Source organism: Patella vulgata, chromosome 5 (assembly GCF_932274485.2).
Source record: "Patella vulgata chromosome 5, xgPatVulg1.2, whole genome shotgun sequence".
NCBI classification, from domain to species: domain Eukaryota; kingdom Metazoa; phylum Mollusca; class Gastropoda; family Patellidae; genus Patella; species Patella vulgata.
Window position 1 is genome coordinate 67,631,264 of NC_065883.2, and position 27,770 is coordinate 67,659,033.

Here is a 27,770-nt window from a genome sequence, read left to right on the forward strand (position 1 = left end):
CCATCACATTCTTTCACCATGTATCAATAATGATAATTAGAACAAATAATGTGTATTAAACAATATATCACATATTCCCTCATTCACATCCATACAGTCTAATATTAGCAAGTTTATTGTACATTATTTATCCCACGCTGATTGAAGTTATAAACTGATCAAGATACCTTTATAAAATATTGTACCAACCTCAACCTAATTCAATATTCTAACCAAAATTGAGTCAAATGGTGTGGTTTTGATTCCCCGGTTGTACGTGACAATGAGTAGGGTCGCCTGTCCAACCTCGTGGCTTTTCTCCGGGTCCTCCGGTGTCCTCCCACTGCTAAAGACACCTACGTGCAAACGAATTATTGAAATAAAATTGAACCACATGTTAGTCCCAAATTACCTACTTTGCGTTAAGTGGAAATCTCTTGGATTTCATAATTTTTGTGTTTCCATGGAAACAGAGTACTAGTTTTATAACTGACGATTTACTGATTCCACAAACAAGTGTATTGGGCAACCAAATTAATGTGGTACGTTGAGAAATCCATACAAAAACTGTGGAAGTTGTCACAATGCATTGATACTGTCCATAGTCTCTTGAAAACGGAAGCTTAATCAAAGTCTCTATCTTCTATTTTTTGGAAGCTCCTCAGCCTGAAAACCCAAAAACTGGCTAAGAGTTTGAATACATGTAGATTTTATCACCCAGTCCCATCAGTAGTCCAGAATTACCAGGTTTATTTGCCCATCTTGTTGAGAATTGTAGAGCAGGTATGGTATCAAGTGAAACAGAGCAGGGAGGAGGAAGATTCAGCAACATTTTTCCAGTTTTCACGCACCAAATTTTAGTGTAGCCATCTTGACCGGCTGAAAATAAACAAACAAATACAATTCACAGATAAAAAACAAACCATGTTTGAGACTAGAACTACTCATGGGGTGAGGTGTATAACTAGTTTAATGTGCGCTTGTTAGATCATAAAGGTTTGTAAATTCCCAGCTGGTACGTAATTTCATGGGTTTTCTCTGGGTCCTCCGCTTTCCTCCCTCTGCTAAAGACCCATACATGCAAGCGCTTTATTGAAATAAAATAATAAAATTGAACAATATGTTAGTCCTGCAATGACTTCTCTCTAACTTGGCAAAATTCCTCCTTTCACATTGCACACATAATCATAGAAATTACAAATTGTTGGTAATTCAGCCACATGAATAAATAAAATGAAACCGTTTAATGCATTCTGCACCCACAGACTATCTACATCATACTTCTCAAGTTCTCAAGTGGAGCTAATTGGAGCTAAGTTTAGTATTGGCTTAACGTAGTAAAGATATATTACCTCCATAAATAATCGTATTAGACTCATCAATATGAAATGGTATTCTTTTATACTCATTGTATAAACCCCTATATTCCATAACAACAGCATTTTTCCTTGTATCCCATACTCTTAACTATAATAAACGGTAAAATATAACATGTTTTATCTTGTATACAAGCTTAACTATACTAAACAGTAAAATATAACATGTATTATCTCGTATACAACACACATAACTATAATACACAGTAAAATATAACATGTATTATCTCATATACAACATGCATAACTATAATACACAGTAAAATATAACATGTATTATCTCGTATACAACACGCATAACTATAATACACAGTAAAATATAACATGTATTATCTCGTATACAACACGCATAACTATAATACACAGTAAAATATAACATGTATAATCTCATATACAACACGCATAACTATAATACACAGTAAAATATAACATGTATTATCTCGTATACAACACGCATAACTATAATACACAGTAAAATATAACATGTATTATCTCGTATACAACACACATAACTATAATACACAGTAAAATATAACATGTATTATCTTGTATACAACATGCATAACTATAATACACAGTAAAATATAACATGTATTATCTCGTATACAACACACATAACTATAATACACAGTAAAATATAACATGTATTATCTTGTATACCACACTTGTAACCATAATAAACAGTAAAATATAACATTATCTTGTATACCACACTTGTACAATGTAACTACAGTAAAACATAACATTAAAGAACAGTTAAGAGTTGGAATTTGATAAAGAATACATAATACATGTAAATGGATATACCTTTTTATCCTTGCACAGATGATGATTGAAAAAAATCAATCATATATTCGTCTCAAAATGGCATGTGTTTACAAGATTTTAAACTCCATTCTGGCTCCAAGTTCATAAAGTATTCTCAGACTTAAGTTAAGAATTTACTCAAAACTGTTCGCCTTATTTTAACTAAAATATAGCCATTTATAAAACTTTGGTTGTTTTTATGTATCAAATACATCAATAAGAAACTATGTGCAAAGTTTTGTGTTTCTGGATCAGAGATATTTCTCATAATCAGTGATTGAAAATTGAGTAAATTCTTAACTTAAGTCTGAGAATGCTTTGTGAAACCCGGACCTGTTTTTACCTGTCCAGTAAAATCACTAGCGTAGATAGAATTCTCATCATACGAGAGTAAAAGATGAGATATGCTAGATTTATGCGACATACAGCGGATTGGTCGAGTTGATGAACTTCGTAGGTCATGTGACAGGATCTGACCTTTTCTAGTACCATTATACAGTAAATTCTGCAAAAAGTGCAATTACATAATATACAAAATATTTTATCAGGTGCCCATATGTATTTGTAGTATTATGTAGTACTACTGACTTTTTTGTTGTGTTCTCTCCATGACTGAAATTACAACTACAGGTTAAAGATACATTATGGGAGATTTTAATAGAGAGTTGGCCATTCTTGCTATAACAGTTCAAAAATAGATGATAAAAGAAGAATATATTGAAAATGTCAGTCAAATTACTTTATTCTGACCAAAGTTATCACCATTGTAATTTTTGACTAGAAATAGGAGTCAAATCCCTCTTCACCGTCTACGAGAATGCAGGCCGTTTGATTGACAAGCGTTAACTCCACCTACATAATCTTGATTATCAAGTAACGTTTTCAATTCGTATCACATTTATTTTTACTACAAATTAAAAATAGGACTTTTATTATATAGATAAGAAGCGAAAGTTTTAAAGGAATGGACCAAATCAATGAGGCATAATTATAGCCGACTTCTTCAATCTTGTTAGCCTGCGTGTACTCCCGAAGCAGACAAATTGAAATAGGAAACATTGATCCAATGGGGCTGCATGGGCTGCAATTCAACTGGGGTGATGTTAGCTGCGATGTTTATCAATTTCCATAATTTTTCAATATAATACCGACATCCAAACTCTCATTTTAACTACAAATAAACATAATATCAAGGCCGTACATGTATATATCGAACTTTCAATCAAATTGACCGACACTCTATCATTCAGCCTCAATCAAAAATTTCCCGGAGTATGACCTCAACGTAACGGTTAATCTCAGCTTACGACGGCATTTAAAAATTTAATCAATCAATGAAATCCTGTTTAAATCCAAGCCATCCGTGGGTCTACAGAGTTGATTTTGTGCTTGTTGAGTAAATAAAGATCTAGTTTATAATTTCTATGACATCTGAAGCCTAAATAAAGACTTGCAATAATCAGATTTAGCTCTTGCATAATGTATGTTTAAGTCTTTAAAACAGCTTTATTTTTTAAGTAGGTTGGCAAAAATCTTCCTTGTTCTTAATAAAGTATATATAGCTGCTCATTTTTCACATTTTCACAATATTATAGTTTTGGACTGATATTACTATCCGAGATTCATTTTTCACAATATTGTAGTTTGCAAAGGATGCGTAGGGGTCTTTAGCAGCGGGAGGTAACGACTAACGAAAGGACCCAGAGAAAACACACAAGGTTGGACAGGCAACCCTACTCCTTGACACGTACATGTACAACCGGGGAATAAAAATCATGCTAGTTGACTCATGACAGACCTAATGATACAACATGCACTTTACCCCCCCCCCCCCCCCGAGATTTTAGGGATATTCTAATATGCTAGAAACATTTAACATCTTTTGCCAATAACACAAACAAGCCAGCATCACCTATAAGTGTAAGGTAAATATCTTTTGATTGGCCTCTCTCACCCTAATCTGATTGAATCTACCATTCATATTTTAAATTTTCTATCTCAATTAAATATTAAATCATCAATAGCATACATTAAGCTGTGGAAAAAAGTAGATAATGAGAAGAAAATGTACAATCTGGTTGGGCGACTTTCACTACCAAAAGGTCTGAGGCGTGTTTTTGATCCCAAGCTTTTACGTTACAAGAAAGGTATCTTGCTCAACCTCGTGGGTTTTCTACAGGTCCTCCGGTTTTCTCCCACTGCTAAAGACCACTATGCGAAAGCGAATTACCAAACTCAAATTGAATCATTAGATAGACCTGAAATGATCTACATTGTAGTTTCCGTTGAAAGAACTTATGCTGTATTCGTTACTCCTTGGTTTTATGGAAAATATGACTAACGAATTGGTAAATAGCGTTCGTAACTACAAAAACTGGGTCGGAAGTCGTGATTTTTACTGACGTAACATGATGGCAGCCAAAGTTACAAAGTTGAACGTTTTGAACGGTAATTATACTATTTTTGTAGTTATATGTTTGTTGTGGATTCGCATATCTATCTGAATATGTGATTTATAGAATTTTACATATCGGGATACATTTTGTACTAACTTGTTATTGTACCGTACGGCAGTTCAGGTTTTAGGACGGTACGCAGTCTATATCAATAAAAATGTTCCAGTAACTGTGATTTAACGCCCACTCGGCACACACTAGGTCTTTTCGGGACTAACGTCATATGTTTCTTTGAATTTAAAATGTCTACATACTGTAACAATTCATTAGGCATGTGCTAAGCTAATTGACCATGCCGCTCATCGACAATAGACTTTATCTAATTTTTCACGGCTAAATGTATGATGAATTGGTATATGTAGATATTTCCTAGCTTGAATTCAATTGGATTTAAAAGAAGTCCATCAAAAGATTGACCAATACTTAAGGGTTACACTGGCCTGTTTATATCGTTTTCCGAATGATGATAAATTTTCAATTCATCATATCTTTGTAAATACTGAACCGAACTGAAACGTCTTTGGACTGATATTCCTTCAATTTCACAAATGGTGATTAGGGGTTTTAATAATCCTTGAAGGGATAATGACAGCCATGTTAATTTTCCCACTTGTGCACCCAAACACGACAAGTATGGTATTTACTATTTCCTAGTGGGAAACACCATATTTCCAAGCGGTAACGAATACAGCATTAAACCCCATTTCTCCCACACTTTCCATCTTTAAAACCATATACCCTACTTACATTAGAAGAAAATGTCTGAGCCAGTGGATCACTATTTAAAGTATTTAACTCCCAGAGTCTTCTAGTAGCTACATCAATCAACAGACAAGTCTTCTCAGCACCAACAGAAAACTTCTCAGTCTGTTTATTCCAAGCACACGTCCACGTCGCTTGAGACCCAACACGGAAATCAAACAACGCGATATCATCACTGACAGCCACATCTAGATCACGTATATACACTAAAGCCTGTCCTGTGTGATGACAATTCGTCGTATACAAAATGTTTTTTCGTCCAGGATATTTTTGAAATGGCGCCCAGCAGACGTTGGTAATTTTGTGCCAGGAATGTATCACATGTCTTTTCCCGAGTTCCACAGACAACGAATGTTTATTATTCGTCCGCGGTTTTTCTTCGACTTCAACCAAATGTAATTGTTGTACGATTGTGTCCTTCACCGTCCATAAACACAAAAGTTTATCGCTGTCAGGACTCGAGATCATCTTCAACATGTGCTCCAAACATTCGTGGCCATGGACAGGATTGTGAAAAACACGAATAGAATCCGTCAAAGATAAATTGGTTGCATGATTCTTGAGAAATGTTGTCTTGAATTTCTGATGGCTGATGTCACCTTGTCGCGATTTAAACAACAAATCGATTAAACCATAGATGACCTCGTCACTTTGCTTTATGTTTTTCTCTTTCAGATTTTTAATATCTTTCAGCCTTTTCTGCTCAGCTTCTGCCTTGGCAATAGATTCTTTTGTAATAGCCATCTGAATGTTACTATTTTCTAGAATCTTATAGTAGCGTTTCTTAATACTGTCATAATAAAAACCTGGAATATGTTTGCAGTGTTAAGGAAATAAAATACAACAAAAACAATATTTATATTTATAGGAATGCGATTTACTGGTGGACAGAGAAATGGAGTTTAACGTGCACACTAGACACAAACAAGGACATTTTGGGAGTAAGACATGGTTCAATTTTATTTCAATAATTCGCTTGTGTGTATGGGTCTTTAGCAGTGGGAGGAAACTGGAGGACCCTGAGAAAACCCATGAAATTGGACTCCTTGTCATATACAAGCAGGGAATCAAAACCCTCCCACTTGACTCAATGAAAGACCTCATGATTTTACGTGCCTGCGTTAAACCACTAGACCACACAGAAGACAAGTTAAATACGTGCTAATTATAAATGGCTAGGGTTAACGTCAGGGTTAAAAAAAAACATGTGGTTAAACTATTCCAAAATGTACATAGCAGATCTGTTTATAATATATTTCATATTCTTTGCATGAGGCTAGGGGTGATATAGGCTATGCCTGATCACTTTTCATCCAATTGAAATAAAATCTTTTTTACTGAAACTGAAAAAAAAAACCCAACCAAACTGACTGACTTAGGGGTACAGTGAAATCCTGAGTTGCTGGACTGATATAAATTGATTTTAATGGAGGAGCAGTCTTGATATTGGCTTGGAATCCAAGACTACAGATCTCATACATGTACCTTGAGGCAGTGAAGGGATTTCAAAATTTTTCTTGTCGGACATTTTTCCCGAAAATAAAGGGAAATAACTCTTATCTTTATTGAAGCAGGCCGTTTTAGACCACACACAAAAATTACGTGTCAACAAAATATTCAAATTCGTACATAATAAAAAATATGTGCACCTCATTATTTTTCATATTTAATTCTCGTACCCTATTCAAATTTATGTCAGTTGTAATATTTGAGGTATTCAAAAATGTGCCCAAATATTGCAGTGATGATCAGGAGCTATGATCAGGAGCTAATGTATGATTTTTATATAAATATTGGTATGGTGGGTTAATGTACATGATTTTTATATAAATATTGATGTGATGGATTAATGTATGATTTTTACAGCTGATAATTGACAAAAGGATATCACATTGATCTGATGATGAATCTGTATTTGATGTTGATGCTGTTGTTGGGATCTCAACATCAGTCTGTGATCTCCAGTTCTTTCCCTTTCTTCTTCTTCTACCCCTTTTGTGTGACTGATTTGATTCTTGTTCCTGATATTCATGGCTTTCAGATTTTTTCCTTCCATAGTTCGACCTTTTATTTTGTTTGGATTGATTTGTATCTTTCTTGTCATCACTGGAACCACAGCCTGATCGTACCCTAGATGCGCTTGTGTCACGGTCTGACCTTCCACCTGATGTGCTGGCATAACGACCTGACTTTCTACCTGATGTGCTGTTGTCTCGACCTGATCTCCTACCCGATGTGCTGTGGTCATGATTTGACCTTCCACCTGATGTGCTGCTGTCATGGTTTGACCTCCCACCTGATGTGCTGGGGTCCCAACCTGACCTTCCACCTGATGTGCTAGTCTCATGGTTTGACTGTCCACCTGATGTGCTGGTGTTTCGGCATGACCTTACCTCAGTTGTGCTGGAATCCTCATTGATCTTGGATGTGGTTGGTTCTGAATCTAAATCATTTGATGATCTATTTGGGGATTTGTTATTTTTTTTCGTTTCTTTTTTGCCTCTAGGTTTCTTTCTGCCCATGTCTATGTGATAAATACAAATAAATAATATAAATTAACACCTTGATGAATGGCGATCACATCATCATAAACAATGATATTATGTAACTTGAAATAATAAAGAAAAGAACGGAATTATTGTTCAGTCTTTGCCTTGCACTATACAGTACATGTACTATCCATGTGGGCCTATTAGATTGTGAGCAAATTTTGGATGGAATAGGTACTGGTTTAATGTCCCGAAGTGTCAAAGTGACATGGGAGCCAAGGTGACATAGGGAGTTATGCATTGGCTCATCAGGAGATCAGTTGTTCAGGACGGATGGTCTGGCAAGGAACAGTCTCTAGTCGGTCAGATGGGATCAAATATCAAGGTCCTGTTGGTTTGGGCAAAATTTACTCTCCTGGTACTGCACTTAAACCCCATTTCATTTCCTTTTATTTAACTGGGTAAGACGCTGGCTCGCTGGCCGAGAAAGTTCATCAGGATTTTACAGCATGGTTTCCCCTTATCAGTGGTGCAGGAAGGAAGGCCTGAGTGACAAGGACAGCTGTCTAGTTGTTTGGATGGGACGAAAAACCGAGGTTCCGTGTACACATTGGCATGCACGTAAAAGATCCCTTGGCAGTTGGAATTGGATATAAGAGTAGGCCATAGCTTGTGATGCTGCCTAGGCAAAATTTCCCTCATTGCACACTGTATGGCGTATGCCAATATAGATTAACCCAGAATGAACAGAACAGTAGGACGTTAAAACCTAATTTCATTCATTTTTCCTTTTATTCAATCAATACCGTAAACGGCAAAAATAAGTAAAATTTGTCGAATTTTTGACGAAAATTAGAAATTGCCAATTTAGCATCGATTTATCACTATCAGAATTGTTTGTGCCAGATATCTATCACAAAAGACATCTTTTTGTTTTTAGTGTCCTTAAAATTGTAAAATTCATGTATCTAAATCAAATGAAAAAAAAAAGGCAAAGTATCAAACCTGTACTAGGAAAAAAAAAGTGGAAGTAGAAAAATATATTAGAGTTATCTCTCCTTCACCATGTAAAAAATGTCATGACCTGATTACAAACGAAACAAATACGTACAATATTACATCATATATTTTTACGGACATGTGCATCTCTGAGAAATTGAATTTGTGTAAACAATAAATATTTTGAATTCGTAATTTTGGAAATCTGGTTCATATTTAAAATAATTTTGTAAAATATATTCGCTTCTTTTTATAAATAGTAATACAGTTATAATTTTATTCAACCTAGTCAACAACATGGCGAAAGTACACGTGCAAAAAGAAGAAAATTTATCAGACTTGGATTCGGGTTCTGAAGCCGATGTTGAGAGTGAAGACGTTTCTGATGGTAATATGTCTACTCAGAGTAGTGCTATAATGCCGACCAGCTTGTACTCTCCATAAAAAATAGCGTGGCACTGGATGTGGGATAACCATTCTGAATCAGATTCCATGCAGTGCGAAGTTGTCACATGTGTTTAGTGTACTAGATCATCTATGTTATTACTATTATTTATTTTTAGCAAGATATTTTGTTGGCTTGATATAATTTATCTAAATATGAATAGGTCTCATTATTGGTGTCTACTGTCTGATTCATCGTAAATTTTAAACGGATTTCTTCGATTATGAACAAACTACTTAACGTTGGTTATTATAAACTTACCTGTGTGTTTGTAATGAACTCCCGTTCGATAAAATCCATTGCACAACTAATTATCACAACGATGAAAACAAGTTCTCTCTTGAAAAATTGAAATATCACAAACTTTTCCCAGAGAAAAATACCAATATGGAAGATGGTTACGTCACTCTGCGGAAGATATCATTTCGTATTAGGGGTGACAGCATAGGAAATTCAAGTACAATTACGACAAGAATCCATGACCACTCGGACCAAAGATCACTCGGTTCAAGACCAGTCGGACCAAGTGATAGACCACTCAGCCCAAACAAATAGACTACTCGGACCATACAGAAAGACTATTCGGACCCAACAGAAAGACGACTCGGACCAATAATAAAATGTTGTTTTAATAAATTGATAATTGCGTTTGTTTTAATATAATTACTCGAACCAATAATAAAGTGTTATTTTAATAAATTGATAATTGTGTTTATTTTAATATGACTACTCGAACCAATAATAAAGTGTTATTTGAATAAATTGATAATTGTGTGTGTTTTAATATGACTACTCGAACTAATAATAACGTGTTGTTTGAATAAATTGATAATTGTATTCCAAATCGCAAAATATCGAGAACCACACTTGTAGTCACGTTTAAAAAGGGGCATATAAACGTCCGGTCTTCGTATTATTATGTGCTGTTTATATTAACGCATCAAGGGCGGATAACTTGGTTAGTGGGGTAGAACGGAATGAAACCACTGGGGATACCGCGAATGTGGAAAAAGTAAAATTAGGCTATCAGACAAGAACAGTATACCCGTATATGTAGAAACTGTCAAAAGTCTGGACATACCGAGTCTCATTGCAAGAGTAAAGAAAAATTAGATTGATATTTTTTTTTTGGCACCATTATTAATTAATTTTAAAACTAATCGTTGATTTATTTACGTACACAAAATTGAACCAAACAACTCTAAATATAAGAATTCCGTATAAGAATTATTTGCTTCTTTGTATTGTGATTTAATAATAAATAAATAGCATATTGTCTAGCCTTATAATATAATTTAATTGGTCCGACTGGTCTTGTTTTGGTCCGACTGGTCTTAGTCCGAGTAGTCTTTGGTCCGAGTGGTCTGGATACCTACGACAATTGGCATTGAGTTTGAGCGTTCGCACACATAACTACCCGCATTCCTGTATTTAGTTACCGTCTTTTACATTCTAGTAAAATCTCTGCAAATTTTATAGCTTTACTTTTTGAAATATTTTGTTCTAATTATTTGATTAGCGACTCGGATGGGATTATTTACTTTTGAACACGCATGCCGCACAAACACAACTATACATTCGTTTTACGGGCTTTATCACACTTCGGTCAAAACTGTCGAATCGAGAATTAATGTTCCGCTTCTTACGGGGTCATACGGGCTTAGTAGCATTATATACCCACCCGGGCACCCAATACGGCAATAGACACGCTGAGGGCTGCCGCAACACGCTTAAAGATGTTACTGAAGCGGTTATTATTCGATCGAAAGAATGCGTATAAAATTAAAAATACACTCAGAGAATTCGGAGGTAAGCTTCATGATCCTTGTTAAATTATTTATAACATAAAGAAGATAGGATATTTATAGTTTATTCATGACTTTATTTTTACGAGTATCCGTGCAATCAGTGATATTTTAATTGTGAAGAAAATTTGATAGACTGGCGATCAATGGTTTCCATATAAATCTCCTATGTAATTGCCTTCAATTGATATTTTTCGTCACCCAAACCCATATACGATCAAAATGATCGCGCTGTCAAACTATCTTTCAATGTTAACCAACCCCAACAACAGGTATATTGGATTCGACCAATACGTCACGAAGACATTGTTGACATCGACTCTGTCGATATTACAAGTAAATTTTCAAATTTTTCAAGAGAGAAATTGTTCTCATCGTTGTGATAATTAGTTGTGCAATGGATTTTATCGAACGGGAGTTCATTACAAACACACAGGTAAGTTTATAATAACCAAAGTTAAGTAGTTTGTTCATAATCGAAGAAATCCGTTTAAAATTTACGATGAATCAGACAGTAAATAAATGGTCTGTATTTCAAATGAGTTTAGTGAGCCAATGAGATCTCATCATTATAGAAATGATTAGGTCTTAACATGTAGATCCGTACCCTATGCCATGGTTAATTTAATTAACAGAAAGCATGTGTCAAAATTTACCCAGACATCATGTAGATTCTGCGGAGATAGCTTTGACAGGGAAGATGTTTGGACTAGCTTTTCCACTCATGAGTCATATATGATATATTCAGTTCTCTTTGAATATTACGCGGGTATAGGGATTCCGGTGGCCGAATGTTTTTATGCATGCAATTTAGTTTGTAAGGTCTGTTTGTAAGGAGTAGGTTGCCTGTCCAAACTTATAGGTAATTGCTTCTGGATCCTCTGTTTTTCTTCCACTGCTAAAGACTTCTATGCATATGCAAATTATTGAAATAAAATATAAACATGTTAGTCCTGAAATTACCTAGTTGGTGACGTTAAACCCTATTTCTTTAACTCTCTCTTTCAATATAGCTTCAGACCAAGAATTAAGTGATGATGGTAACAAAAAATCAGGAATGGCTGATGCCATGGCAAGGATTCTGGGTAAGCAGGTGCCGAGTAAGAAGAACGTCATCCTTGCTAAAGGAATGACAGATAAACAGATAGAGAGAAAGCGTAAACTAAAAGAAGGCGGTGAAAAAGATGAAGTTGACAAAAAAAAAATCTACATTGATCAAGTTACTCGACAAGCAAAGGTAAGTGTAAGGCACTTGTCACAGACAATGTTCGTGGTCGTCCCTTGGATTGATGTCATGAGTTAATACGTCAATCAATTAACAATTAAGGGCAGTAATCTGGGTGGAATTTAAGAAAGCGCTTAAACAGTGGTTAGATTGTATAATTATTTCAATGATATCTATGTAAAGTGTCAATTTGTTCGGATGGGATGAAAATTGAGGACCCATGTACATGTTAGCTCAATGAGTAATGGAGGTCCTGTGTTTGTAAAAGAACCTCTGACAGACTTCGATATAAGAGTAGGTAGTAGCACTGCTATCAGGGCAATATTTCTCTCATAGCACACTGTATGGCAGTCCACATTATCCCGGTCGGTGCAGAAAAAGCAAGACGTTAAACCACGTTTCATTTGCTTATATTTGTGGTCTGTAGAATGATTTTTGTATTTGTAGAAAAAAGAATGGGAAAATAGAGGAAGAATGAAACCACAACCACTAGAGAGAACAACAGAAAAGGTTTTACAAAGAATAGCAACCAGGTTAGTCAAATGTAGGATTTAAATTAAAAAGTGTGTGAATACTCCTTTTTATAATTAATGGTGGCTCGGTGAATATGGTGCTAGCTCACTAATCAGGTCTGTTGTTCGATCCTGGCCGGGATATATTTTTGGGTATTTTCTAGTTCAGTTTCCCCCATGTCAGAGGTGCAGGACAGAAAAGGTGTCTGGTTATTCAGACAGGATAAATACTGAGGTCCCATGTATAGTTGCCATCACATTAACAATCAAAGTAAGGCAAGGGCATAGTGCTGCTTGCCAGGACACTGGATGGCGCAAACCCATCTTCATTGGCCAGGCATTAAACCCCATTTCATTTCATATCCCTAGAAGGAATACATTTTTAAAAAGTTGAATACGAATCAGCTTGTCTAAAAAGAAACTTTGACAGCTGGAATTCGGCAACCTGTAGGTGGAAATGCTACTTTCTGGCCAAATTTCCCCTTATAACACACTGCATAGCGTATGGCCGACTTTAGAAGCCTGGCTTGTGCAGGAAAGTAGAACATTAAATTTCATAGCAAACTTGGGTTTATTTTATTTAACAGGGGTATAGTTCAACTATTTAACGCTGTCAGAAAACAACAGAAATTATTGGATGATCAGTTGGTAGAGGCGGGATCATCAGAAAGACGCAAAGATAAGGTTGTGGAATCGATGACGAAAGGAAAGTTTTTAGATATTTTAAAAGGAACAGCCAGTAAATCAGAAGACAGTAAAAACACAAAAAACATAAATAAGCAGGTAAATTATTAATGGCAGGTGATTATCATTGCTGATCAACTGATTGGGGATGCTAGATTGTCAGTCTGGAACGTTCTGTCAGCACTGACAACGAAGGTGGTGGTATGAGTGGAATCGTAACGTTATTCAAATGATGAATATCTTTCAGCGGGCATGGTTGGTTAAGAAATTTTTTTTGTGCAGTTGACGCATGCGTTGTAGTCTGAAAGCCCCCTTTTCACTCGATTGTCAATGATTTTGGGATTGAGAGAATACAATTCCGGAACAATCAAGTATCCCAGTTATGTTCTTGTCAGAAGCCATTTCAAAAAAGATCAATTCATTTTTAATATACATTTTTGAGTCCGGCCTTTCAGTGATGCCTAAAAAGCCGACATGGAAAGCCAAGAAAGCGAAGGTGAAAAATCCTAACCATAGAAATAACAAGCAGTTGCCATGCAAAATATGCCCACATTTTGCAAGAGATGGATAGAGAACAAGCTAAAACAAAAACGTGATTTTTCGTACAATCGGGGGCCATAATCCCGTAAGTTACAGTCTGATATGCACAAATATTGACAGGAACCAAGATCTTTAAGAGATTAACCTATATTGCAAGTTTCGTCAAAATCAGATAAAAATTGCGATCTGTAGAGTGTCCACAAACAAACATGGACCGCGACAATATACATCCACATGAAAATGTGGACATACAAAAATTACTACGGTTTAGTCTCAAAATGATCGAAGTACTGGATGTACAAGACATTAAGCCCTGTCACATACCATTAAACATCATTACTTTCGTTCAGATCACATTAAATCCTGCATGTAAACACTGCAATATTCCAACTATCATTCATTTGTTCCCACAGCTCATTAATCATAAATTTCTTGCCCCAGATAATATATTTTATTACTCCGGATTTTTGTCTGCTTCAGAAACAACGAGAGACGAATGAAAATATAGAAGACTCGGTTGAGGAAGAAGAAGACTCAAAATGGAGTATTTTACGCGATGATTTTATGATGGGAGCTACGATGAAAGATTGGGATAAAGAGGGGAGTGATGGGGAGGAAGTACCCGATGATTGACAGGCATCCATATTGATGTTATTATTATGTATATATGTATTAATAAATGTGTACATAGTCTTTTTCAAATCATTGTTAAATTCTTTTTCAACTCATCAATGAATACTAAAGTGATATATTATGGATTGGATGTGAGCCCATCCTTGGTATCCCCAGTAGTCTTATTCCATTCAACTCCACTAACCCCTGAGTTCATCCATGGGGAAGACACATACTCAAATTATCTGCCCTTGATGTTTGTGCTGTTATTATCGATAAATCAAAAAAATCGTTAAATACATAAGAATTGACATTGGCAGCATAATAAAGATCCCTGAGAAAGTTCATGAAGATTTTCTGGCATTGTTTCTTCTGGCAGTGGTGCAGTACGGAGAACCAAGTCATTTCAATAGGATGAAAAACAGGGGTCCCATGTTCACAATGGTTGGCGTGCATGTAAAAGAACCCTTTAAAATTCGAAATAAGAATACTCTTTAGCATGAAATTTTCCTCATAGTATCATGCATGGGTTCCATGTCGGCCGTATATGCCGGTCGGGACTGAGGGCTATGGAATATGACCAAAACTGGATCTATCCCATTGGTCATTTTGCACGCCGGATAATTAGAGTATTTTTGAAAACCCATACTATGAAGTATTACACTACACCCCATTTCAATTCCAAGGGATATTATCTTAATTAACGGAGGTTGGTTGGGGGATAGATTCAACATTTTATTATTCACTGATTATTTCATTAATGACAACAAATACATGGACATCTGTCATACACTTTGTTTACAATATTTAAATGATGTATTGAACCAAACTTGATTCGTTAATTTCTTACTTTACTGTCAATATTTAGATAGATAACAATCGTTGATAACTTTATGTGGGATAAACAAAAAAAATACGTTAAGATTCCAGGCTAGATCACCCTGAGCACATAGCTGCTTCTACAGACTCTAGAGTGATTTCCTCTTGGTGAATAGATAGCTACCTTTTTTCCAACAAACCAGCGGCTGCCAGGCAGGATACACCCACATTTTCGAGAAATGGATAGAAAACAAGCTAAAACGAAAGTGATTTTTCCTACAATCAAGGGTCATAATTCAGGAAATTACAATTCTATATGCGCAAATATCGAAAGGAACCAAGATCTTTGAGTTATAAACTTACATTTCAAGTTTCAACAAAATCGGATAAAAATTGTGACCTCTATAGGGTCCACAACCTTGATATACCATATTTTTATGCAATTTGAGAACGAGGGGCGGCCATTTTGTCTGTCAGTTTTGGGCCGATTTTCACGAGATTTGAACTCAGCCGTCCTTAGGGTGTAACGGTGATATAATAATACGTTTTTTTAAATCGGATAAAAATTATGACCTCTATAGGGTCCACAAGCCAAAAAACACGTGTTTACGTACAATCAGGGGCCATAATTCAGGAAGTTACGGTCCGATATGCGCGAATATCGAAAGGAACCGAGATCTTTGGGTTATAAACTTACATTTCAAGTTTCAACAAAATCGGATAAAAATTGTGACCTCTACAGTGTTCACAAGCCAAAAACGTGATTTTTCGTACAATCAGGGGCCATAATCCATGAAGTTACATTCCGATAGTTGCCAATATCGAAAGGAACCGAGATCTAGGGTGATAAACCTATATTTCAAGTTTCATTGAAATCGGATAAAAATTGGGACCTGTAGACTGTTCACAAACAATTGTGGACGGACGGACTGACAGGGGCGACGACGACAATATACGTCCACATGAAAATGTGGGCGTATAAAAACTAAATGTTGAATAAAATATAACTTGAATTTTCAACCAATAGCTAGCAGTCAAGGTTCATAATTATTAGCCAGCACCAATTTAAGCACAATACATTAAGTCTTAACAATTAGAATTCACTTGGTACTCCCCAAATAATTTTGCCAGTTTTGCCAAGTGCTCAACATTTGCTTTGACATATTTTGTTAACATGTCATCAATATCCCCATATTTATTTTGCTTTAATGGTGTATTCTTCGAACTTCTTATTTTATGGTATGTAGATTTATTGACAGGGTCGTTCTCCAACTTGTCAGTTTCACTTCTATTCTGACGGAAGCAAGAAATCTGCTTTAAGGTTACCCAAACTCTTATTTACTGCAAGTGCAGTACAGTTAAAAATACAGTATGCAAGAGCTAAATCTACCTATTGTAGGTCTTTCTTTAGGCCTGAATTAATATAAATTATTAATTGGACATTAATTAACATGACGAGACCATAATAACTCTTGTTGCGATCAAATATCTCTGATATTAAGTAGATTTGAACAGTTCAGTCATATTTTAATTTAATTTCAAAATGGAGAATGAGACGGTGGTTACTATTATTACACACGTCTTGTCAAACCTTCAAAGGCTAATATGTTCGCTCGCAATAGAGTAATTTGAATGAAATTTTCAACATATTCATTTTGCATTATCTATTTTCGAACTATTATAGCAAGAATGGCTAGCTCTTTATCTAAATCTTACATAATGTATCTTTAATGTAAGTGGTCAACAGAGTTTAAGTCAAGCGGATTTCTAAAGCTCTCCACAGGTCGGTATACACCACAATTTCTTATATCATCAATATCCATTTCATCAATTCTTATCTTCTTGACCATATTCCAAGACCATGATCCAAATCTTCAGACTTCATCTCCCGTGAAATTTACTTTCATCAAAAAGGATTTGTATCCTCTCTGAATCGAGCCTTATCTTTACATCCCTGTACATCTTATGTCCATCACGGCAGAAGTCGGTTATAATCAGCCAATAATTGTGATTTTCTCACGGATTCCCATGTCCGTGCAGCATAATGAAACCTTGAACAAATAAAATACAAATAATATCACAGCAAAAGGGCACAGAAATAGTTTGGCCCTCTGTTGATAACCGCCGGGAATTACCATTCACTTTGTCATAGTTAGGTTGCTTAGGTGTAAATTTGTTCCCATTTAGACAAAAGCATGAAAACCTTCATATAAGTAGTTTTGGATGTTCATTTTCAAATAAGAGTGGGGCCACGTACATGATCTGAGCTTTTTTTCAGCAGCCATTTTGGATTAAAAAATGGCCACCTCTGAAATATGTGATTTTGACCAAATCAGCTTCACAGTACAACATGTATAACCTCAATTTGCTGAACATTTTTTTTTTGGGGTACGAAAAATCTACTTAAACCCGTTAAAATGTTTCAGAAGTGCAGATTTATAAATCGCACTACAATTGCACACTCTGAGTCATAAACTGGTTTCTGCCAAGAAGACACAAAATAAAGAAACTAATAAACTCAGGAATGAGGAAATACACAACTAGAGTGGATATAAATTGTTCGCTGTAATAAACATAATAATTTTATTGATTTAATACATACCAGTTTTTCTCAGATAAATTAGCATGAGTCAGTGGTGTTCTGGGTATAGAAAATAACTGATTCCGTAAACATTTTATTAAAGAGTTAAAACTTGGGTAGCCTCGATATTCTGGAAGGAAACTTAGAATCGAATCTGAAATAAAAACTGGAGCTCTATATTTCACCAAATTTACAATTTTATTAAAGCCTTTGTGCATCAATGAATGATAATCTCTGACTTAGAGAGAGAGAAATGGAGTTTAACTTTAAGGTCCACTCGACACAAACTAGGTCATTTTGGGACTAACATTTATTTCAATAATTCGCTTGTGCGTAGGGGTCTTTAGCAGTGGGAGGAAACCAGAGGACCCGGAGAAAACCCATGAGGTTGGACAGGTGACACTACTCCTTGTCACATACAACCCGGGAATTGAAACCATGCCAGCTGACTCAATGACAAACCTTATGATACAACGCGCTAACCATTCGGCCATCCAAGCCCCCAGATTAAAAGGACGTCCATCAAAAAAGCGCATAGTTTGGATGTTCAACAACCAAAAACATTTTCAAAATATGGACAAATATTGGAATGAAAGTAATTTAATACAATTCTTCGGGTATACCTTCTTCAGATCTTTGCATTCAGTACAAAAGGTAGTTAGTTACTCAAAAGATCCAATGGGTCAAGTATTTTTTTACTCTCTTGTTGCCAGATAGCCATCAGTGTTAGCAAAGAATTTTGGGCACGAAAGGAAAGAATTTTGGGCAAAAAAGGAATATATATATATATATCTTGAAACAAACCTTGTTCATTTTTATAATATTCCATGGTAGGTAGAATAAACAGATTAAAATCAGTTTCTACTGTTCTGTTATTGATTCCAGGTAACAACCCACCTGTAGCTAGTGATACACAACCTATAATATACAAGATACACAACCTATAACATACAAGATACACAACCTATAATATACACGATACACTCCCCATAATATACAAGATACACTTCCTATAATATACAATATAAGATACACTCCCTATAATATACAATATAAGATACACAACCCATAATATACAAGATACACTCCCTATCATATACAATACAAGATACACAACCTATAATATAAAATACAAGATACACATCATATAATATACAAGAGAGAGAGAAATGGGGTTTAACATCCACTTGACACAAACTAGGTTATTTCGGGATTAACATATGGTTTAATTTTATTTCAATAATTTGCTTGCGCCTAGGGGTCTTTAGCAGTGGGAGGAAACCAGAGGACCCGGAGAAAACCCACGAGGTTGGACAGGCGACCCTACTCCTTGTCACGTACAACCGGGGAATCGAAACCACACCAGTTGACTCAATGACAGACTTTATGGTGCAGCGCGCACGTGCTAACCATTCAGCCATCCAACCCCCCATAATATGCAAGATACACTCACTATAAACAAGACACACTCCAATAATATACAATACCAGAGACACATCATATAATATACAATACCACAAATCTAAGTATAAGGATAAATTGAATATTGTATTTTTTAGGTCCATTGAAATGCTGTCTGCACAAAAAGGGTCTTTTGCACTTTTTTGCAATATATGCATCCCTTCAGAGTCAGTCATGAAAGAGATATCAACTTACCTTGTGATTTCAATCGAGAATTTTCAAATACTCGTAATAACGTCTGTTGCATGGCTTTATATGATTCTAAACCAAAATCTTCTACACTGCCCTTATTCTGTACAAAAACTGAAATCAACCAACATACGCCTGATAAATTTACTGTACGGTAACTATTAACAGACACACAGAGAGAAACAGGATTTAAAGCCTAGCTTCTGGTCCAGCACATACAAATTCTAAGCGTTTCTTGCTGCCGGTCTGGGGGGAAATTCAATACCTCTTGACAACACACAAGGTTAGGCAACTCCTTGTCATGTAAAAATATGAGTACGAAACCATGACATTTGAATTATGATAGATTTGAAAACTAGGTAACACTTCAGAAAACTTGGTCACCCACACCTGACTCAGTGACTGCGTCTACGACTGATTATAAAAGTTTATTGAAAGTAAATTTGACCATACCGACATTAGGATAATAATCAGGTGTATCATCCTGACTCGAACCACCATCATGACTAGAAGATGGCGTCGGAGGTTTCAACATCTCCGCATTCTGTAAAAACCTGCAATAAAACATGTTTGTACTCAGCATTTGGAACAATAATTCGTCCTTGATAATTGGAGCCATGGTGGCTAATTGGGTAAGACGCTGTCCTTACCGAGTTCTGCATGATAATTGTACTCTGCTGTACTAAGACATTAGAAGCCACATTGGCTCATTGAATAAGGTGCTCGCTCATTAACCAAAAAGTAACTGGGTTTGATATGGATGGTGGTTGAGACTGAGAAGTATCTCCAGATTTTCTGGCCAAATTTCCCCTCATCAGTTGCCTGGTCTCCTCTTGTCAGTTACCTAGTCTTCCCTTGTCAGTTGCCTGGTTTCCCGTCATCAGTTGCCTGGTCTCCCCTCATCAGTTGCCTGGTCTTCCATTGTCAAATGCCTGGCAAGGGATAGCATCTAGTTGTCCAGATGGGACAAAAGTGTAAGCTGCCATCATCCCATAAAAGAACCCTTGGCTGTTAGAATTCCAAGAAGATTGGATGGAAATGCAACTGTCTGGGGTTAATTCCTACCTGCCCATCTTTATTTTATTTTGTTTATTAAAGATACATTATGGGAGATAAGATAAAGAGATGGCAGTTCTCGCTATAATAGTTAAAAACTAGATAGTGTAAAGGTAATTTGATGAAAATTTCAGTCAAATTGATCCACTATGAGCCGAGAAAGAAGTGGGTGAAATTTTTGCATAGTCTCGGTCATCATTACTAAAATCATTAATATAAACAGCATAGTCTCGATTATCCACTTTTATTGATTTAATTATCACTGGCCGTTAGCGGCATATAGGAATCTAATCCAGCCAACATCGAAGGCTAGCCTTGACATCGAGAGTTTATTATGGTCTGGATAAGTTAATTAATGTCTAATTGATAATTTAGATAACACTTCAGGCCTAAAGAAAGACTTATAATAAGCAGATTTTGCTCTTGCATAATGCATGTTTAAGCCACTATCTTTGTGTTTAGGTGAAATTAACTATATGTATCATGTGCAATCTTCAGGTGGATTATTTTGGGGTTTTTCCACCTATTTTTGATTTGTAGCAAATTTGTCAAATTGGTGTCATGTTCCATTTTATAAAGTTGGTGCTTCAGCAAATCTTTGAATCATAAGTTTCTATGACTACTGATGTCATAAATAACACAGAGGTTATCCAGTCCAGTTTACTTACCTTAGGAAATTAACATCAGTAAACCAGTCTTGTACGACCAAGACTACATTACAAACAGTAAATAGAAATGTTGCTATCTGTAATGACTGCAAACATAAATGTAAAATACTTCAATTCTAAAATAGTTAATCAGACGAAAATCTAAAACCGATAAGGCCATATAAAAAAATTATCCTTTTTCTCAAAAACTGCTGTGTCGCTTGCTTTATTTCAAAAAATAAAAACTAAACCTCCTTGATTTCCACTGTTCTTGACGTACCATTATTGAAAGTTTCCGGTTGAATTTGGAGATGAATTTATATAAGCTCCCAGCTTGTTTTTAAATCCAGTATTGTATTTTGTCATGTCGTAATCGAAATAAAATATTGTTTAATCCAAACAGAGCAAGTCACATATTGTTTAACATCCACTCGACACAAACTAGGTCATTTTGTGGCTAACACATGGTTCAATTTTATTTCAATAATTCACAGTGATAGGAAACCAGAGGACCTGGAGATAACCCACGAGGTTGGAAGGCAACCCTATTCCTTGTCACATACAACCCGGGGAATCGGAAACCACGCCAGTTGACTCAATGACAGACCTTATGATACAGCACACACGTGCTAACCATTCAGCTATCCAACCTCCCATTAACGAATAGAAACAATGGTAACCATTCCTGAGCTATTTACTATACCTATATAACTTACCTGCATTTCGATACAATATTCTGCCGAACTATATTCCGTTGGATATTTTTTATCATGTCGTATCAGATTGTCCAGTAATGATGCACTCATTACAGGCTGCAAACAAAATAACATGTGAAACATGAAATGCAATTTTCAAAAGATAGGTTGCCAGGCACTATAACCACTCCCATGATAACTAAATCTTCCAAGACAATAAAATCTGATTTAGAGTCACAATCCATGAGGTAATTATCAGAAATAATTAAAATTTGACTTAGAGTCACAATCCATGAGATAATTATCAGAAATAATTAAAATTTGATTTAGCTTCCAGTTCTTGATTGAGATAAGATTTATTATACAGAACATGTGCTAATAATCAGATAATAATTTAAACTGAGTCATTGATAGACATTTTTCACTCATCAACATTAACAATGCGTATAAATTTAAAGTCAATTAGATATTAGAGTGTCTATGAGATTTTAAAATTGATCAAGGACAATAACTCTGACATAAATTATTGGAAATCAACAGGCTTCTTCATGAGAGAATATTACCTGTGCATCTAATAATATAATTCTCTCCGACGACACAAACATATCTATACCATTTGTTTGATGGCTTCCTTCTTCTTTTGTTTCTTTAGTTTGGGGTTGAAATATATAATTTCTATAAAATATAAATATATGATTTCTATAAAACATAAATATATAATATCTATAAACATAAAGTATAATTTCTGTAAAATAAAAATGTATAATTTCTTTAAACATAAAGTATAATTTTTTAAAAATATAAATAATAATAATCTATTTATAAAGTGCTGAATAAATATAAATATATAATTTCTATAAAACATAAATATATTATTTCTATAAAATGTAAATATATTATTTCTATGAAACATAAATACATTATTTCTATAAAACATAAATATATAATTTCTATAAATCATAAATATATTATTTCTATAAAACATAAATGTATAATTTCTATAAAAACATAAATACATTATTTCTATAAAATATATATTATTTCTATAAAATATAAATAGATAATTTCTACAAAAACAAAAATATTACAATTCATCATATACGGACACTGTGAGAGTGTTGTCTGCTAAAACAAATAATGGACTTTATGAGATTTTGCCTGAACAGCAACATTTCAGCATAATTGTCTGTGAATTCAATTTGTCAAGGGTTCTTTTCCGTGCACGCCAATGGGTTCACAAGTGGACCTTGTTTTTTTTTTATCTCATCTGCATCTCGCAAAACTGACGAGGAAACACAAGGTCAGTGAGCCAGTGACATATTCACAAAGTCACTAGTTTCATGCAAATAAATTGTGACAGTCTGAGAATGTCTTGTGAACAGGCTAGCAAGCCAGTTACATACTCACCAATTAGTTTCATGCAATTAAATTCTGACAGGTTCTATTTATGTTATTACATACCTGTATGTATCCTGAGGGGAGTTACCACCTAATAAAGATAATATCGTGGACTTTCCACTACCTTGTAGACCAATAGCACCAATAACTAAATAATCTGTCTGGTCCAACAACATCTAAAATATACAACAAAACATATAACAATTGTAACAAGGCAACTGTGAGCCTCATATCCTAAAATAAATTAATTACTTTTTATAAAGCTCTGAGCAATCGATAAAGTTCCATATCACTCTGCTTATCCTGAGCTGATGAATGAACCCTGATCTTACTCAAATCAAATTGCTTAGGTATCTCTGCTTAGCCTAGGCAGAAAATGCTCGACATTGTCAAGATATGTACCTCTTGACTTCCTCATTCTACCTAAAGTAGAAGCAAAGTTATTGTGTTCTAAAAGGTGTGACTGACAGACTATTTCAAAAGTCCCCTACTTTATATGAATATTATATGAACATTCTAAATTGGTCTGCGCCCAAGCACACAAAGCACTCACAGACTTGAGTTAAGAACTTACTCAACTTTCAATCACTGTTTATGCACAATAAATTTGATCCAGAAACACAAAACTTTGCACATAGTTTCTTATTGATGTATTTGATACATTAAAACAACAAAAGTTTTATAAAGGGCTATATTTTAGTTAAAATAAGGCGAACAATTTTGAGTAAATTCTTAACTTAAGTCTGAGAATGGGACAGGTTATATAACGTGCTTTATTCAATAAACAAATACAAATACCTCCATAGCATTATCACACCAGCGTAATGTCTCATCTACTAATTTTATACTGTGTTTCATTTCTGGTGGAGCTACTAGACGATTCTGTGATGACGCTGAAAATATAAACAATACCAAATAGATTTCTAAAGCTGCTGAAAGTTGAATCCCCAAAAGGAGGGAGAAATATAGGGTTTAACGCCCAATTGACACAAACTACGTCATTTTGGCAATAACATATGGTCCAAGTTGTGATTTCAATAATTTGTTGGAGCATAGGGGACTTTAGCAGTGTGAGGTAACCCGAGGATCCGGATCAGAAAAGCCACCAGGTTGGACAGGCTACCGTACTCCTTGGCATGCGTGCAAGCCGTGCATGCTCCTATGTCCCAGTGACAAGGTATTTTCTCAGCCAAAAACTGAGTCGACCTTTGGATCTCCTGGTTATTGGGCCACTGTGACTCTCACACCCATTTCATCACACAAATTAGCAGTGAATATTTGCTAGGTCGCGACAATCACTGATAAGGATGACATCGATGCGACTTAATGAGCCACAAATATTAACTTTTTTCCTCAGACAAATTAAATTCTAAAACACTTTTACTTTTTTATGTGTTAGAAAAATAAATAAAGATGTTTGAAGTATTAGTAGGTAAAAATTATTTCCTATTTTAGTGTAAGTGGGTATTAAAATGAGTAAAAGCGCCATTCTGCTCGAATCAGTAACCTCTTATGTAAACAATGCACACGCCATTGAGCCAATGATTGACGCCACGTGTTGAAGGCGGTCATCTATTACAGAGATATTAGAATTAATACCCTGTGAAACAGATTGCGATTTCATACTGGACTAGTTATATTATCATAATCAATAATTTTGTAACCTTCAAATACTAGGTGTCCAACTGATGGTTGTCTAGTTATGTGTGGTGGGGTATTTATCTCCCCTGTTGACAATGTATTTGACGACTGATTGGTAGATGGCACTGGTCTGTTGTCATCTCGAGAGCGTAGTACTACGATGGGTTTATCTGGTAATTTACTAGCAATTCCTGAACCGGCTGATGGACTGGAGTTATTACTTGATGCACCCTTCAATAGAGAGAGATAGAAACAGTGTTTAACATCCACTCGACAATAACTAGTTAATTTCAGGATTAAACATAGATTATACAAGAGCTAAATCTGCCAACTGCAGGTCTTTCTTTAGGCCTGAAATATTATCTAAATTATTAATTAGACATTAATTAACTTATCCAGATCATAATCGACTCTCGATGGCATCGCTAGCCTGCGATATTTACTGGATTATGATCCCATTTGCTGCTCGACTTCCATTCATAATTTAATCATGAAATTGATGATCGAGACTATGTTTTTTTATCGTACAGACTTTAGTAATGATAATCTAGGCTAGGTCAAAATTTCAGTCGCTTAATTCTCGGTTCATAGTGGATCAATTTGACTGAAATTTTCAACAAATTGCCTTTACATTATCTAGTTTTTAACCATTTTAGTTAGAACAGGCACCTCTTAATCTCATCTACCATAATGCATCTTTAATTTCAGGATTAATATTCATTGTATGGTACAATTTTATATCCATATATGCTGATGCAATAGGAGTCTTTAGCATTAGGAGGAAGCATGTACAAGTACAGGATCAAAACCACACCACATGACTTCAATAGAGAGAGGTAGACTTGGGTTTTAACATACACTTAACAAAACTAGGTTATTATCAATACGGGACTAACACATGGTTTATTGTTATTTCATTACATTGACAACAGCATTTGCACAATATCTTGTTGAATCGATGTATCTCTATTCATCCTTCTGCAATACATTGATATGGTTAAAGCCTTCTTCATATGGAGAATGGTCTTTTTCTTATCAAGCTCCAAAGCTGCGGAATAAACTGACACTTGTTATTACAGAGAGAAAGAGAAATGGGGTTTAACGTCCACTTGACACAAACTAGGTCATTTCAGGACTAACATGGTTTAATTTTATTTCAATAATTTGCTTGCGTGTAGGGGTTTTTGGCAGTGGGAGGAAACCAGAGGACCTGGAGAAAACCCACAAGGTTGGACAGGCGATCCTACTCCTTGTTGCGTAAAACCGGGGATTCGAAACTATGCCAGTTGACTCAATGACAGACCTTATGATACAGCACACGCACGTGCTAACCATTCGGCCATCCAACCTCCCCACTTGTTATTAGAAGCTGTCCCTCAAATCACGACATTTAACACATCATATTGATTATAAATTATTCTATAAATTTAATTGATTATGAATTATTCTAATTCTATGGATTCGACAGGTTTTTAATACTCACCGGATCTTGTGATGGTTTAGCCAGACCCAGGATAATCGGTGGTTTACTGGATGTTGGTGACGGATCATGTTCTCTAGAATCACGTTCCTGAAATATTATAATAATATGTTAAATTCTTATTGCATGTTGCCCAGCTGTTCTTATAAAGGAGGAGGGTTGAATGGTCAAATGGTTAGCGTGTGTGCATTGTATCATAAGGTCAGTTGTGGATTTTCCCATTGCTAAACATCCTACGCACTAGCAAATTATTGCGATAAAATTGAACCATATGTTAGTCCCAAAATGACCTAGTTTGTGTTGAGTGGAAGTTAAACCCCATTTTTCTCTCTCTCCCTATAAAGGACAATTTCTATTTTATAAAATCAGTCAACCAGTATTTGGTAAAACTATAGATTATCTGATTATTGCTTTGCCTACCCCAGATAGATTCTAGTTTTTTTTAAGGATTCCAATTTTTTTCCTTAGTTATCTGGTTCCTAACTTTCATTACATCTTCATATCTCGACTTAGCAGTAGGGGACATATTTTTAACAGCATGTTGTCTTGCACATACTGACTCTAGTGAGGTAAGCAAGGTTTTATTTTCTCACTAAAATGTTCCTTTACAATGTACAGGCGATCACAGGGCTGACACAGTGACACGCAACGGTTTATATAGCAGTAAAATTTACTGGAGAGTAAAAATTTCCACAAGGCGCCGATAGGCCAGTTCCTGAGCTTATAGGGCCTACAGGAGTACAGGTCGAGTGTAATGAAATTTACGTCAGAGCTGAACTAGGCTAATCAAATAGAGATGTTTTTTCTTAATTAAACTCATTCGGCGTTCTCATCGTTTTACCTTTCTAATTGGTTTATTATCTCGTCTGCGTCTTCTTCTTCCACTTCTATCTCTGTCTAACGGGTCGGACATACTCACACACAGATAATTTATCTATTGCTTTCCTATTCAAAAATTTTCTCTGTAAATTAGGAAATAATGTTTCTGGAAATACTTTCGTTTTATTTTTTGATTTTCCTAGCTTTAATAATTTAAGAGCTAAAAGTAAGGGAGGTAATTTACCAGTGATTTGTTTGGATGCAGACCACCATTTATCCCCCATACTGACTTC

The 27,770-nt window shown here is 35.3% G+C and overlaps 3 protein-coding genes across 3 annotated transcripts; 1 reads left to right on the forward strand and 2 right to left on the reverse strand.

The window, feature by feature from the left end:
- Positions 1-450: 450 nt before the first annotated feature.
- On the reverse strand, positions 451-6,189 carry LOC126821883 (DDB1- and CUL4-associated factor 4). The gene is made up of 4 exons (XM_050550469.2): positions 5,366-6,189; positions 2,506-2,667; positions 1,332-1,446; positions 451-858 (listed from the first exon to the last, which is right to left on the reverse strand). The coding sequence occupies exons 1-4, from the start codon at positions 6,122-6,124 to the stop codon at positions 665-667; spliced, it is 1,230 nt and encodes a 409-aa protein (XP_050406426.2). The 5' UTR covers positions 6,125-6,189; the 3' UTR covers positions 451-664.
- Positions 6,190-9,097: 2,908 nt separating this feature from the next.
- LOC126821887 (RRP15-like protein) lies at positions 9,098-14,774 on the forward strand. The gene is made up of 5 exons (XM_050550482.2): positions 9,098-9,256; positions 12,132-12,355; positions 12,791-12,876; positions 13,443-13,638; positions 14,560-14,774. Exons 1-5 carry the CDS (start codon positions 9,166-9,168, stop codon positions 14,710-14,712), a joined length of 750 nt encoding a protein of 249 aa, XP_050406439.1. The 5' UTR covers positions 9,098-9,165; the 3' UTR covers positions 14,713-14,774.
- A 605-nt stretch (positions 14,775-15,379) lies between these two features.
- LOC126821885 (nonsense-mediated mRNA decay factor SMG9) lies at positions 15,380-27,657 on the reverse strand. The gene is made up of 13 exons (XM_050550470.2): positions 27,500-27,657; positions 26,662-26,748; positions 25,202-25,409; positions 24,336-24,430; positions 23,601-23,713; positions 22,703-22,814; positions 22,161-22,256; positions 21,466-21,551; positions 20,195-20,295; positions 19,748-19,855; positions 18,896-19,009; positions 18,113-18,245; positions 15,380-17,561 (listed from the first exon to the last, which is right to left on the reverse strand). The coding sequence occupies exons 1-13, from the start codon at positions 27,569-27,571 to the stop codon at positions 17,483-17,485; spliced, it is 1,404 nt and encodes a 467-aa protein (XP_050406427.1). The 5' UTR covers positions 27,572-27,657; the 3' UTR covers positions 15,380-17,482.
- Positions 27,658-27,770: the final 113 nt, after the last annotated feature.